Raw genomic sequence first — 15,190 nt, 5'->3', positions numbered from 1 at the left:
ACTAGTCTGTCCTCTCCTATCATCGCTATCTTGTATATCATAAAAGGAAAATGCTACTTACCAGTATACATCTGTTCTTGGCATGTAGGGCTACAGAACCACACACTGTTGCATTAGATCACCATCTGGTGGTGGGCCCGGATGATTACACTTTGTTGTTGTCTTGGAAGAGTCTTTGTCTGCTGGATGACTCCTCCCTTAGACTCTAGTGTGGATGGGCATTGACTCCATCTTCAGATTGTTTTCGCCATTGGGCAAATGATGGAGTTGTATGAGTACAGATAAAGATGACCATGTGTTGTGTATCTAAATAAGATACTACTGGAACAGACACAGGTAGCTGGGGAGGAGGATGGGCGTGTGTGGTTCTGCAGCCCTACATGCCAAGAACAGATGCATACTGGTAAGTAGCATTTTCCGTTCCAGGCATATGGGCTGCAGACCACACACTGTTGCATAGATTGCACAGCAGTTTCTCCCTTAGCGGTGGCCACCCACATCTGTTGCAGTAGTTTGAAATAATGTTTTAGTACAGCCTGGCCCACACTTGCTTGTTGTTTTGACCACACATCTTCACAGTAGTGTTTTGTAAATGTATGCGTAATAGACCATGTAGCTGCTTACAGATTTCATTTATTGGTATGTTTCCTAAGAATGCCATAGATGCTCCTAATTTACGGGTAGAAGGAGCCCTAGGAGAAATGGATAAAGTGTGTTATGCTTTTTGGTAGCAAATTTGAATACACTTAACAATCCATCTGGCAATGCCTGATTTAGAAATGGGATTGCCTTTATGTGGAGGTGAAAAGGACACAAACAGTTGTTTAGTTTTACGAAAAGGTTTTGTCATATCAATATAGTAGAGAAGCGCTCGTTTTACATCTAGTGTGTGGGTCAAGCACAGTTTGCAAACCTCATGAAGGTTGGTGTGGGGAAACTTGTGTCCACACTGAGGGCACACTTCTTGAACGGTGTTTTTTCCATGAGCCAAAGGTCCAATGGTCCAATGGCGCAGTAGGGCCCGATGGCCCCGACGAGCGCTGGAATCGAGAAGAGGAGCCTTTCTTCGACGCGGGCGACCGGAATCAGTGTTAAAGACAATGTTGATGTTGTAGATTGATTTATGGATTCGAAAAGAGATCGGTAACGGGACCGAACGATAAACACATCCGAGCCCGATGGCGGAAAAAACTATCTGAAGATGGAGTAAATGCCCATGCGCACTACAGTCTAATGGAGGAGTCATCCAGCAGACAAAGACTCTTCCGAGACAACAACAAAGTGTAATCATCCGGGCCCACCACCAGATGGCGATCTAATGCAACAGTGTGTGGTCTGCAGCCCATATGCCTCGAACAAAGGAGTTTTGTGAATGGATTCTTCTGTGTTGTGAACACTTCAAAAATGTTACAAAATATAGTATACTGGCCCCTTTTTTCACTTCAAGATGAGGATGTGGCCGGAGTAGCCTATTTATTTAGTCTGAATTATTGTCTTTGCAGGCCTTCCTGAAGAAAGGTGAAAAATCCTACTTAAGAAGATATATCTAAAGAAGTGTTCCGGAGTCACAGCACGTGGGCGGAACTATGCAATTGCTTATGACTATACATGGAAATCCCCTGAGAGAACTGATTTGACTGAGCAGTAGCCTGGGTATTAATTGACGATTCAAGCGAATATTTGAATTACAGCTGTATGTATGCTAATCACCCATGGTATATGTGTGCAGTTCACATGCAGATGCATCGAAGCACTGAACAACGGCACTGGCTACAGTTAATATAAAAAAGTATGAGATACCTCTCTTGTGGCGGCTTTCGAATTGGGATCTCTCACCTCATTAGCCACAGATGATATCTTTTGCAAAATGTCCTGCAGATGAGATACTAAGAGAGGAATCTCAGCTCTTTCATCCTGCCGCAACTTCATCAAATCGTTGGCAACCTGATTTAGGAGCAGTTGACGCAGCGTCCAAAGTTTTTCGTCCAGCACAGTGCTGGCATTGCCTTCCAAGCTGGGGAGAGGCTTCCTGTGGAACACAAAGACTTAAAGAAGTTACTTTAAAGTCTAAATCAAAAGGGGTTATCTAACTCAATGGAGGGAATTCATCACCTTATTAATAGCAACAAGATTGGAAATCAGAGTTACAGGGAGAATGAACTGGAACATTCAGTGTAGAGAGTATAGGTAAGAAAAAAACAGACAAACTTCAATACCATAAGCTTTACTGCAACTATTCACTATCAGTTTTGGTACACGTGTGTGTGTGCTTGTCCCCGGGGCCTGTAATACAGGATTTGAAGGGACAAAAGTCATGGAAGTGGGGAATTGGTTGTCAGTGGAGGAGCACTTCCATAGCAACAACCAGGAGAAGATGGGATCTACTGAAGAGACATAAAAGGCTGGACACTCGTCAATAAAAAGAGGCCATCTCATTGAGAGGCTTTGGAGGAAACAAAACAAGAAGGGCAAAGGAAATACAAGGTTCCATGGCAGTGGAGGCTAGAACGCTATGAGAGGCAAGTGGAGGCTGAGATCTAGAGATGCAGGAGAGTTTGGCATTAAAAAAAGTGGTGGGTTTGATTCAACAAAGGGCACAGGAGGCTGGGGCTAGTGAGGGGGCAGGAGAATCTGGGATCTTGAGAAGGTTCTAGGGAGCCTGACAGGATTAGATTTTGTATGCAGGCAATCACGGGTGGGCTATAATACAGGGTCACCAGAGGTTGAGGTTCAATTAAAAAGGGGATTTGGCAGGCTTGGATTTAGTAACCCAGTCCCTATACTCACTGGCAAAATTCTTGTAACTCTTGCAGGAGATGGATGGCAGAGCTCTTCTCTAATTTGTGGCTGAAATTGCCAGATGGCTTCAAGATTTTCAGGAACGATTCCTATCAAGAAAGGAAAATACAGGCACCATGGAACCATGCAACATACTAGAGACAAGTTCCTACCACGTTGTAGCAGTGGAGGGGTACTGTGCCGCTGGTTAGTAGTGCAAGCTGAAAGGTCGACGTAGCAGTGGCCATTGGATAGGTGGTAAAAGCAATTAGGAAACAATGGCAGGTTATGACAGCAGCTGTTGCTTGTTAAGTTAGAGTTCTGGTGGATGTTTGATGACTGGAGCAGCAGCAGATTATGAGGTCAATTTGGGTGTTGAGGACTGTGTAGTGCTGGTTGCACTTACTACCTTGTGCATACTCAATGCTTTGTGGACATTCCTACCTCCAATCACATTCATAGCGCTATATGTCCTTGAAGTGAAATATACATTTACAGCCTTGTGCACACTCACCAGCTTGCTATGCATACACAAAGGGGCATTCAGAGTATACATCCTAGTAGAAGCAGGCCACCACTGACAGTGTGTTTTAAATGACCACTCAACCCCTATGCAAACTGACAGTCATATTCACACTTACAACTCAGTGTACCCTTATAGCACTCTAAGTCAAATGTACATATATGGCTCTGTGTGCACTCACCAGCTTGTCTTGCAACGACAACAGGATGTTTAGAGTGTCCATTCTTTTAGTGATATCCTCCCAGAAGCAGGTGACCACCACCACTGGCAGCGTGTCATACCAAGGAAGGTAGTGATAGAAGTTACCTGAAGCAAACCCAGAAGAAAGTCTGAGCACAGAAGAAAAAAGTGGACCCAGGGAAGAGCATAGTTCAAAACAGCTGTTGAGACACCCTCTTACCTTAGTACACTTCATTCAACCATGCCATTCAATCCCGACCCCCTTCCCTTTTTTACACCTCTCTCACTATCGGCTAACAATTTCAGTAGAGTGTTATTCACATTGCATTGAAGTGTTGGTCCCAAGACAATACAACTTATTTAAAACACTTTGCTCATTCACTGAAGTTAAGGATACTTCACATACTTTAATAGCCGATAGACAGGTTTTGTTAATTCTACAGATAACACGTTCTTCAGTAAAGCAGGTGAACCCTGCATGGCATAGAGAACAAAAAGATCTGGTAATATATATTTCTAAAGCCAATTTAACTTCAATATATTCTGTGATCCAATCAACAAATAAAATGCCGACTGTCAGACTGCAATTTTAATACCCTGTGAAGGATTATCAAACTAAGGAACTAGTTACTTACATTCAGTAGTATTCTTTCTAGTGGATGCTGTATCTAGCTGCATATTCCTCACCTTGTGAATATCTCCATGCACTAGGATGAACAGAGAAGATTTTTACAGCATAGACTCAGTGTGCTGATAGGTGACATAATACAGCTGATTGCTGACCTCACGTCGCCCTGGAATGGACGGTCAGAGCCACATATAAGTGCCATCTCAGCATACTGATGTCAGTGTTTTTTCTTAGCACTGGCTGCGTCCTTGGAAGCGGATTCCAACAATCAATCAGACGTACCAGTGTGCACATATTGAGACAGGGACCTTTTTGGATGGTAAAGGGAGACAATTCCACAGAATGGGGGTGGGTGGGTGTTGAGTAATCTGTGGTTCGATAAGTGTATCTACCATAAAAAGTGAGCATTGCAAACGTAAGTAACTGGTTCGGCTGATGGATACTTCTAACCATAGGGTCATCACCTTGTGAGTAGATACCAATGTAGTACCTTCCAAGGTGGTGGGCCTTTAGAATGGTTCACATCAAAAGGTTCTGAATTACAGAATGGGCAAAATGTCCTTCCAGTCCACTCTGGATGTCAAGGCAGCAGTGCTTCATGAATGCCTGTACTCGCCCCTATGTTGTGGCCTGACAAATATCCAGAATGTGCACTTGTCATGTCAATGCAGTAGCAACCTTCATGTGAAAGGAGCTCGCAGGTCTTCTGGAAGCTGCTTCTTAACCTATGCATAGCAGATCTGAATACAGAGGACTACCATCTTGATAACATCCTTTTGTGCACTACTTTGCCTTTCTTTGACCCAGAGAACCTCGAAAATAACTTACTACCTGCCTGCATGTATTACGGGTGCCACACCAGGCCACAAAGTTGTCGGAATGCCACTTTGTAGAAGTTAACCTGGTGCTTTGGGTAACATTCACTGCTTAGGGAGGGAGAATGAATGCAGTCATCTGCCACCACTCAATGTCCAGGCATTCAGGTGTAGATTGTGCAGGCCAGGGTGCAAGACCCTGCCAGCTGCTGCAACAGAAGATCCTCCTGAAGAAGCAGCCTGAACAGAGAAGAGACCCTCATGGCAAAAAGGTCCAGGTACGACACTCTCCTGGACAACCAATAGCCACTGGGATGACTTGGGCCTAGTTGCTTCTGATCTTTAGACCGCAGAGCAGCAAAGGTTTGTCGTCATCTAGTGGTAGTTCAGAACTAACTGTGGCGAGCCCACCTTCAACAGCCCATAGTTGATGCGGGAAAGACTGACATGTCCGACCTCAAAAACATATGCTGCAAGCATCATCATCGCTTTCATGAACACCAGAGGGGCACTGGTGAAGCTGAAGGGGAGCATGACAAACTGAAAATGTTCATTTCTCACCTTGAACATCAAGTAATGTCTGTGGGACTGCAGGATGTAAATACAGAATTAGACGTCCTGCTGGTCCAATGTTACCATCCAGTCTCCTGGATCCAGGACTGTTAGAACTTGGGCCAGCATGAGCATCCTGAGTTCTTGCACACAAAGAAGTTGAGAAAGGATGAAAGTCTCAGCCCTTTTTTGGCTTCAGCAAATACCAAAATTAACGTTCTGTCCCTATTCCTGAGGCCAACACTCTCTCCATGGCTTCTTCATTCTGCAGTGAAATAGATAAGTGCTCTTTAAAATGCTGCTCTGGCGTCGGCGGAAGTTGTGGTGGGCTGGAAAGAAATGGCAGGATGTAGCCCTGTTAAACGATCTGCAGAACCCACCTGTCAGATGTTATGTTCTGCTACCCACGGAGGAAGTGACTGATCCTGTATCCTACAGGGCAGTTGCGTAGCACTAAGGGTAAAATAAAGCAGTGTGGAGGCTGATGCTGGAGGGGAGAGGGACTAGGAGGTTGGCTGTTCTTGAGGGTCTGGACACTGTCCACTGGATCCTTGACTCCGAAGGGACTGAGGGTGAATGTAGCTGGGGCGGTGTGGAATAAGCATTTTTGATAAAACTGGTGAGACCTGTCAAAAAGTATATCTATAAGTAATGCCTGAACATCACCAGAAAAGCCCATGGATCCAATCCATGTGATGTGCCTGAGAACTACGCTAGTCCCAGTTGCTCTGCTTAAGCAATTAGTAGTGTCCAGTCATGATGTGATGACATTTTGCAGTATAGTTTGTGCCAGGTTGGCACGAAATTACTCCATGGCTGCAAGAAAGATCTTGGTGACCAGGCCCCATAATGCATAGGAATATCTACCCATTGAACAGCAGGCGTTGACTGACCAAAGGGCTTGGCTAACCAAGAAGAACATTAGTTTCCCAAATGCCTAAATTCTTCTCTTTTTGGGGCTGGTTGTAGAAAATTAGTTGAGAATAAGTATGCTGGTAGTTGACAGAACTATCAGGTGTAGGGTGCTGTGTCAAGCCAGCAGGCTCACCTGCCACTGGCATCGGGCTACCTGCTTATTTACCAGAACGCAAGAGCAAGGCTTAGTCCAGGTACCCATTAGAGTTTCAGTCAGAATTTAGTTGTGGCAACAAGGGCTTGTAACAAGCTTTCTCAGGCTACAAAACATCTGTGAGGACACTGCTTTTTATCTCAACAGAAGGTGACTGTAAATGTACGACTTCCGCTGCATGTCAAATGTCCACAGCAAATGAGGCTGTTTTTTCTATGGATGGGCTTAGGGGAGAATCCAACCCAGTATCAAGGAAAGTGTCCAATCCTCTGGCCACTTGTAGGTCAAAGTACAAATTGTCAACATTATGTCTTGGGGGGTGATTAATCTCCATTGTCATCGAAGCTAGGCTGACTTTGGTCAGAGTCTGTTCCAAAACGTTGTTGGAGCATTGTGGGGTGGCACCTAGGTAGGTATGAGCACAATTCTGCTTGTAATTTTGGTAACTCCACATTACTCTTTGACATGGAACCACCTTTAACTATGTAATTACTCATGCTCGCGTAATTTGGAGGGGGGGATCATGGATCATACTCCAAGAGAATATTTAGCGATTACTGTACTGATTTATTTAGCACTGCTTCCTAAGGCAAAATGCATCCTTGCATCCATTTTGGAAAATTATGCTAAATTCCGGAAGTTGGGGGAAAATCCAACCCAAAGATTACCTGTAGCGAGCGGCTGCTCAAGCTTGCTATCCGTGTGCTGTTGCATTTAGTACTGTTTCTTAGTGCAAAATGCACCCTTGCGTCCATTTTGGATGCAAAGTGGTATTTTTCTGCTAACAAATAGTGTTAAACTCAGGAGTACTCTTCTTGTGTAATTCCACATTATATTGTGGTATTCCTACAAAGTTCAGTGAGTTACATCCACCCCTACTGCTAGATAAAAGCAATGTTTTGTCAGAGTCATAATGAGCTAGGACCAAGCACATCAGAACTGTTCCATTCTACAACTTTGGTTGAGAGGGATTTGATTCGGAGTCGGATACGACAATAGGAATGGTGTCCTTCTCCTGTGTCAGGGTTGTCGTAGATGTGGTAGGAACCAGTGTGGATCCTCAGACTGGATGTTAAGTCGGACATCAACCTGAAATGGGTTCAGGAGACACAGACAGATTTGGGGAGTGTGAATCTCAAATTTCCCTACTAAATAAGCAGTGGGCTGAAAGATGAAAGGGTGAGAAGACCAAGATTAAGGATTTATTGTTTTCATGAGGATCAGGGTCAGTATTGATTTACATTAGGGATAACTCTGTCTAGATTGGCACAGTGGGCTGAAAACAATGGATGTGAATGCTCCTTTTAAGCGCATGCCACTGATAAATTATGTGCAAGCATTCATCATATCCCCTCTTGGGTGTTTGATTGCCAGTAGTCTCGAAACTTTAAACTGGCACCGCCTTCTAAGTGTGATACTGCCAATGTTTATGATCTCCAAAAAGTAGGAAATCTGCACCCATTCAAGCAGGACTTCTATGGGTGCAGGTTTACTACTTTTTTCTGCAATTCAGGAAGGATTTCAAGACCTGGTGCTTAGAGTAAACCACGGTACTCCCCCTCTCTCCCTCTGATCCCACCCCCACTCAGCACCTTGAGACGCTCATGGGTGAGTAGTCACGCTTGATAAGTAAACAAGTTACTTACCTGTAACTACAGTTATCCAGTATTGGTATCTTTCATAGATTCACATGCCTGAATCATTTCCCGTCGCCAAGGCGGGAGTTCCACAGTAAAAATACATATAAAAGCAGTGCTTTAGAATAAAATTGTTGTAGGCTGACAAGACAGTAGGCCCAAAAGGCCCAACGCTTAGTAGTCTATCTACCCCATTATATGAAAAGAGCTGAAAATAGCTCTAACAAATCAGATGCCAGCACCCTCTAGAACCTTCCTAGCAGAGACAGTTCTCCTCAGATTTTCCTAACACAAGTGAGAAGTAGATATCCCCGTTAGAGAACTGTCCTGCCGGAGAGGAGGGTGGGTGCATTTGGATCTATGAAAGATACCAATATTGGATAACTGTAGTTACAGGTAAGTAACTTGTTTTCTTATCCAGCAGTAGGGTATCTTTCATAGATTCACATGCCTGAATCAGAATAGCAAGCAGTAAGCCCAAAAATTTGGTTGTTTGCGGTAGGTGGGAGACAAAGCATGAATCTACATATCCCCCACACATCCGGAAGGTTATAGAGCAGTAGACTATGTAAATACATATAAATGCAGAAAGCTTCTGAATGAAATAATTATAGTCAGGTAATATACTTCATATTAAGAAACAATATCTGACCACCAGAAACATTACAGTGAATTTGATTATACTCATACATCATAAATGCAATAAGAGGAACATTAAAAGTCTAACCTTAATGAAGGAGATGTTGAAGAACAGCTTGTCCCACTGCTGCATCGTCCTGCGACGCATATTGTAAGCAGTTGTGCTTCATGAACGTATGGACATTTTTCCATGTCGCAGCACAACAAATGTTCTCCAGTGAGACTCCAGCAAATAAGGATGTAGAAGCCGACATAGTTCTGGTGGAATGTGCTTTCACCTTTGGAACTGGAGGAAAAGCTCGAAATAGCCCTTTTAGAAATTGTTTGATAAGTGACGAACAACAGAGTGATGGCTTGTTAGAACTCTTTCTGAATCTAGTGATAGTAAATAGGGAAGGATATCCTCTGGTGGGGCCTGAAGTGGATGTACATTATTTGTTTCGCACCAATGACAGAAGCGCTTCCATTTAAAGCGGTATGTTTTGATAGTACTTTGAGCGCAGGCTTTAGATAGAATAACTCTACAATGCTGAAAAGAAGTCGGGAGCCATGCGTGCAAGTGAAGCGATTGTGGATCCGGATGAAGAATCTGACCTTTCTCCCTTGTCAGCATGGAGCGTGTTGGATTGAAACGAATCGGACGTTGTCGCAACAACAGAAGTAACTCTTGGAATCAATATTGCCTCGGCCAGCGAGGAGCAATTAGGATAAGACTGCAATGTTCCCTCTTCATCTTTTGCAGAACCCTCGGAATTTATGGTATCGGGGGAAAAGCGTATGCATAAATCCCTGACCATCGCATGGACAGGGCATTCCCTCTTGATCCCCGTTGAGGCAATCTGCTGGCGTACAAAAAAGGCATTTGCTGTTCTGTTGCGTTGCAAACAGGTCTAGAGTTGGTGTGCACCACATTCGGAAGATCCTGTTCACCTGTACTTGTTCCAACTCCCACTCGTGGCAACCTGTGAGAGATCTGCTGAGGTTGTCAGCTAGAGAATTTTGAGTTCCTTTGACATGCTGCGATCTGAGGGTTATGCCATGCCTGATAACCCACTCCCACATCTCTTGAGCTTCCTGCGATAGGGAGAGAGACCTCGTCCCCCCTTGCTTGTTGATGTAATACATGCTGGTGGTATTGTCCGTACGCACCAGCACTGAGGAGTTCGCAACTCTCTGAAGGAATGCTTGCAGAGAAAGGAAAATGGCTCTCAGTTCGAGACTGTTGATGTGTTTTTGCTGATATTGTTGAGACCATCGACCCTGAATTTTAAGGTCTTGGAGGTGTCCTCCCCACCCTTCCATAGATGCGTCCGTGGTCAAGACAAACTCTGGGAAAGTGGCCAGGACCGTGAGACCCGGAGAAAGATTGCTTCTTTTTGACCACCAGTGGAGAGCCTGTATCATTCGTGTGGGCAACTTTATGGAATCGTCGAATGATCCTTCGGCCTGCTGCCATTGTCTGGGCAGCTCTTCTTGCAGCGGTCTCATCATGAGGCTTGCAAGTGGGACTAAACTGATCGCTGAAGAGCACATCCCCAGAAGAGAAGCGAATGTTCGGACAGAAACTAACTTGTTTCTTGAAATTAACCTTGCCAGGCTTTGTAACTTGTTCTGGCGATCCTGAGACAAAAACACTTTGCATTGTTGGGTGTCTAGTGTTCCTCCCAGAAAGGTTAGAACTTGCAGGGGTTGCAACTGTGACTTGTTGGCATTGGGTTCCATGATGGAATATCGTTAACATAAATATCGTCAGAAAAAAATATTGTCACTGAAATATCGCTTACATTAATATCGTCATCCTATACTTAAACAAGGATTCACACAAATATCGATTTTTTTTTATCGACAACCCTAATATCGTTCACACTAATATCGGCAACATAAATATCGACTACTACATTATCGACTTTATTTTAAATAACATTACCTTAGACATATATATCGACTACACTAACATCGACGAGCTATCTGCTTATAGAAAGATACAAAAAATATCGTCTTTTTATTAACAACTCGATATGCACTATTCTTTTATTTTACTCACTTTTTTGTACTATTTTACTTTACAAAACTTTTCACACATATAATTATTTAGTTTTCCTATTACTTATTGATATAAAAATATATAATATAGGTTAAAAAAATTTACATTTACTGATACTATCATACACTCCGATGGCCTAAATGTGAAACACATTTCATTATTTTCTACATATAAACTATTTACATATAAAACAAAAAAGCACATATAAAACTTTTTACTATGTACTTTAACAAACAAATAGTGATGCAACAAACTCTTACGAAAATAACGGTTTTCTAATTCAAAATAACGTTCTCGGCCAATGATTTTGAAATTTCACTAATTGAACCAATCAAAAGCTACCATTAATTAACTCACTAATATAAAAACAATTACACACTTAACGTAATTTACCATTTTTGGCCCAAACTTGGAGAAAAACGGTTACCTTGCTGAGAGAAGAGAATACAAACCTACAACTACAACTACAAAACGTCATACTACACTTCAAGTAAGTAAAATCCCATAGCTTTTTTCATTCAAACTTAGCAAAAAGTAGATAAACTCCCTAATTTAAAAACTGTTCTTCTTTGAAGTGAAAACAAAACATGTTGAACTTATCAACAACGACCAGAAACTTAGATATAAAAACATTTATAAACTACCTTATCGATGTCTACTTAGATAGCTGATAAAAATTATTTAAACTTGCTAAGTAAATGTACAATTTACTTCATATGTTAACAACTACTATCATCCAAATACTATAAGTAACACAATGATTATTTTTTCCACAGACTCTACAAAATTATTTGCCTATCTACAACTACACTACCAACATCTTCTACTACATCAAGTAAGTATAGTCACTGTATGTATAACAATTCTGAAAGTAAAATCAAACACCTATTACACTAAATCATGTCTTTCAATTATTCTTTAACACTATTACAGAACGTAAAAATAAGAAAATTCAGAAAGAGAAATAAGAATAAAAGAATTACCAGTGAAGCCACATAGTAAGTATATGTTCACGCTTTTTCCTGCTCTTATACACACCTCTGTAAATCGTGTTCTATGTTCTTAAAAATACATTTATATATTTCCACAGATCTTCCTTAGGCATGGCAACTGGAGCTACTTTCATTACTTCGCAAAAAGGGAAACTAATGCTGAGCTTCATGGGTTACACCTACACCCAAGAAAGAATAAAAGCGAATAAGACCCATTGGAAATGTAGCAAATATTACTCAAGTGCATGCTATGGTAGAGCAACAACTGTTGATAACAATGTGGTAAATGTACGTGAGCATAACCACCCACCAAATGTAACAGAAGTGGAAGTTAGAGAAGCACTGGAAACATTGAAAGATGCTAGTACAGGATCACAAGAAACAAGCACTAGTATTTTGAAAAATGTTTTAAGCAAAGTGCCAGAACATGTGACAGGACAGCTACCTTCTATTCCCAACTTAAAAAGATTAATTGCAAAAACTAAACGTGCTTCAGATCCAACTCGACCAACCCCAGAAAGTTTTCAGGATATAAAAATATATCCTGAATATACCATTACACATAATGAGGATAAATTCTTAATGTATGACAACCACAGTCATGACAAACGAATTTTACTTTTTGCTACTAATAGTAATTTGCAAAAACTTAAATCATGTGAAACATGGATCAGGGATGTGGAATTCCTATAGCCCGACGCCCAGGACATATTGTTTGGGGTCAAGGGCAACAAGTTTTAATGTGTATTTTGTCCTTGGGACATGTGGGCCCAACCCCCTGCAGCACAAACCCTTTGGCTGCCAGTTTGCAGTACCACATTAAGGATCAGGGAAGGGTACTGCCTGTAGTTTAGTTAATATTTGGGTGCATGTGTAAATGCTGTTCAAACTTGTATTTATGGTTCATTAATTGAAAGTCTTTATTATTAGGGAGAGCGCTCTAAGTAAATGTACTTTCTGACTGCACTACTGACAGTGGTTCCAGTATGAAACGGTGTACACACGGTTTACAAGTTTAGCAACATGAGGCTATGCATGATGCTCACAGAATGCTCTCTGATTAGATGCAGAAGCTTGAAAGGAAGATTAATTTTTATTTGCGTTCAATATAAAATATTCCTAAAAAATTAAAGTAGGGAATTAACATTTTGCTAAACTACTGTAAAATTTCAAGTACCATTTCTTTGCAGCATCACTTAGTAAAATGTGTTGATGCATACCAGTATTTCCCAAAAATATTCATATTGGAAAATTTGTGTAACCAGTTTCAATAAGATTATGGGAAACAAAAATAAACAAGCCTTGGCAAAGCCAGTATGTCTGACATTGGTGGTCAGCTTTTTAGTTTTGGTAATGCGTGACTTGTTTTGGCATGGCTTTTGTAAAACCTTACTGATGTGAGAGCTGCTGGGCCTTCATCATTATAACAAACATTGGCAAACGCAAAAATTGTTTTTGGTCTCAAAGAGCACACACTGCCACATTAGTTACTGGTACTGAACAAAACTACTTTGTGTACCGATATGCTCCTTGTGAAAGAGCAGAATGCTGTCACTCACAGTGAAGCCAGCCAATTCAGAGAGACAGAGAATTTTAATAAACACAAAAGGTCATGGTTAACGCCAGACCAAATTAGGGGCCCAATTATTACAGGAAAGTCTCAAAAGTGCACCTTTGGTATATGGCTTTCGTGAATTCATAAGAATTTACATTAGTAGGGCAAGAAATTGTACTTCTACAAAATATTTGTGAACTGCATTTTAGCATGAGCAAATATGCATGTGTACATTTGCTCATGTGAAAACCTGGATGTTTGAAAGTTCATTTTCCCTCCAACTACTTTTTCCCAACTCTGAAAGAAGGTTTACATATGTCACTCTCAGGAGTAAATTTCCAACATCTTTCAGTATGGGAAAGATTAGAGAAGATTTGTTAAACCCTAAAACATGCAAGTTAGTAGGTTTGCACAGACTCAATAGGGCATTCCAAGCCTGGAACTACTGCTTATCACCATCTTCAGTCCCAGTATGTGGAGCTGCGGAAACGTGGCAACATAAAATGATTACTAGTATTCAAACACTATTATGGGATATGCCCTAGCATAATCAGAGAGGCTATATAAGAGCTCTTATATAATGAGATTGCTGCCATAATTAGTGGGAGCACTACATGGCACCAAAGGGACAAGTGGATTTTGTTACAGGACAAGTAGATTTATGAAGCAACCTGCCCCATAGACAAGTAGATATTTTAATAAATTCCACACCCCTGATGGATGATGGACAGGACTTTTAAAGTTTGTCCCAAACCTTTCTATCAACTTTACACCATCCATGGGGAATACCAAGATACAAATATCCCTTTAATTTATACTCTGCTGCCAAACAAAACAAATACTACCTACGTTGAACTTTTAACAACGATCAAAGAATTAACTGATAATTACTATCCTCAAAGAATTATAATTGACTTTGAAATGGCCATGATTCAAGCTATCCTTAAAATATATCCCCATACCTCAATACAAGGTTGTTATTATCACTACAACAAAAGTATATGGAGGCACTTACAAAAATCTACCTTAAGCATTGAATATTCTACAAACAGTCACTTTGCTTATCAAATAAAAAAGTTGATTGCATTGGCATATGTACCAACAACAGAAGTAGCTAACTACTACAATTTATTAATTGACAGCCCTTTCTACCGCACCAATGAGAAAAAACTAACTCCCTTCTTGGACTATTTTGAAGATACCTGGGTTGGAAGATTACATCGTTCAGGCCACCGTAGACAACCTAAATTTCAAATTCCATGGTGGAATGTGTATGCTAGTACAATAGCACAGAAAGCTAAAACTAACAACGCAGTTGAAGGATGGCATAATGCCTTCCAAGCCACTTTAGGAAGAAGTCAACCAACACTTCACAAACTAATCCAAAGCATTAAAAAAGAACAAAGCTGGGGGCGTGGCTTGGCGGGCGAAGATGGCGGTCGCAGCCTTGTAGAGCTCCCGCCGGCCCGGACTTAATTCGATCATTTATCCTGACCCCCGAGCCCACTGTTGGTGCCCAGTGATTGCTTTCGATCTGGTGAAGTCTCCTGTCTACTCTGGTGTGCTGATCCTGCAATTCCTCCCTTCCTGTGATCAAAGGGAGGCGGCGGCGGAGCGCGGCCTGGTGGCCGGCCGGAGACCGGGGTCCTCGAGTTTCGCGACGCCTGGTGGCAGCTGTGACCTGGCGGGTGCGGGTGGCATCCGCTACGCCGCCCTTGGCTCATCTCTTCGACCGCGATCGCCTGGAAGTCGGGACGGTGCCAACAGCTCCTACCCAT

At 41.9% G+C, this 15,190-nt stretch overlaps 1 protein-coding gene across 1 annotated transcript in view; it reads right to left on the bottom strand.

Moving 5' to 3' along the window:
• Positions 1-1,776: 1,776 nt before the first annotated feature.
• The window catches only part of LOC147679783 (myoferlin-like), a 1,922,797-nt gene continuing 1,909,383 nt past the window's right edge, over positions 1,777-15,190 (bottom strand). The window contains exons 20-22 of the mRNA XM_086942477.1: positions 3,483-3,607; positions 2,788-2,888; positions 1,777-2,029 (exon numbers count right to left, since the gene is read on the bottom strand). Of these exons, the coding sequence (XP_086798603.1) occupies positions 1,777-2,029; positions 2,788-2,888; positions 3,483-3,607 (479 nt within the window). The remainder of the gene's footprint in view (positions 2,030-2,787; positions 2,889-3,482; positions 3,608-15,190) is intronic.

This window comes from Lissotriton vulgaris, chromosome 11 (assembly GCF_964263255.1).
Source record: "Lissotriton vulgaris chromosome 11, aLisVul1.2, whole genome shotgun sequence".
NCBI lineage: Eukaryota > Metazoa > Chordata > Amphibia > Caudata > Salamandridae > Lissotriton > Lissotriton vulgaris.
Note: the sequence above shows the minus strand (reverse complement) of the source record. Positions and strands in the feature narration are given on the sequence as shown.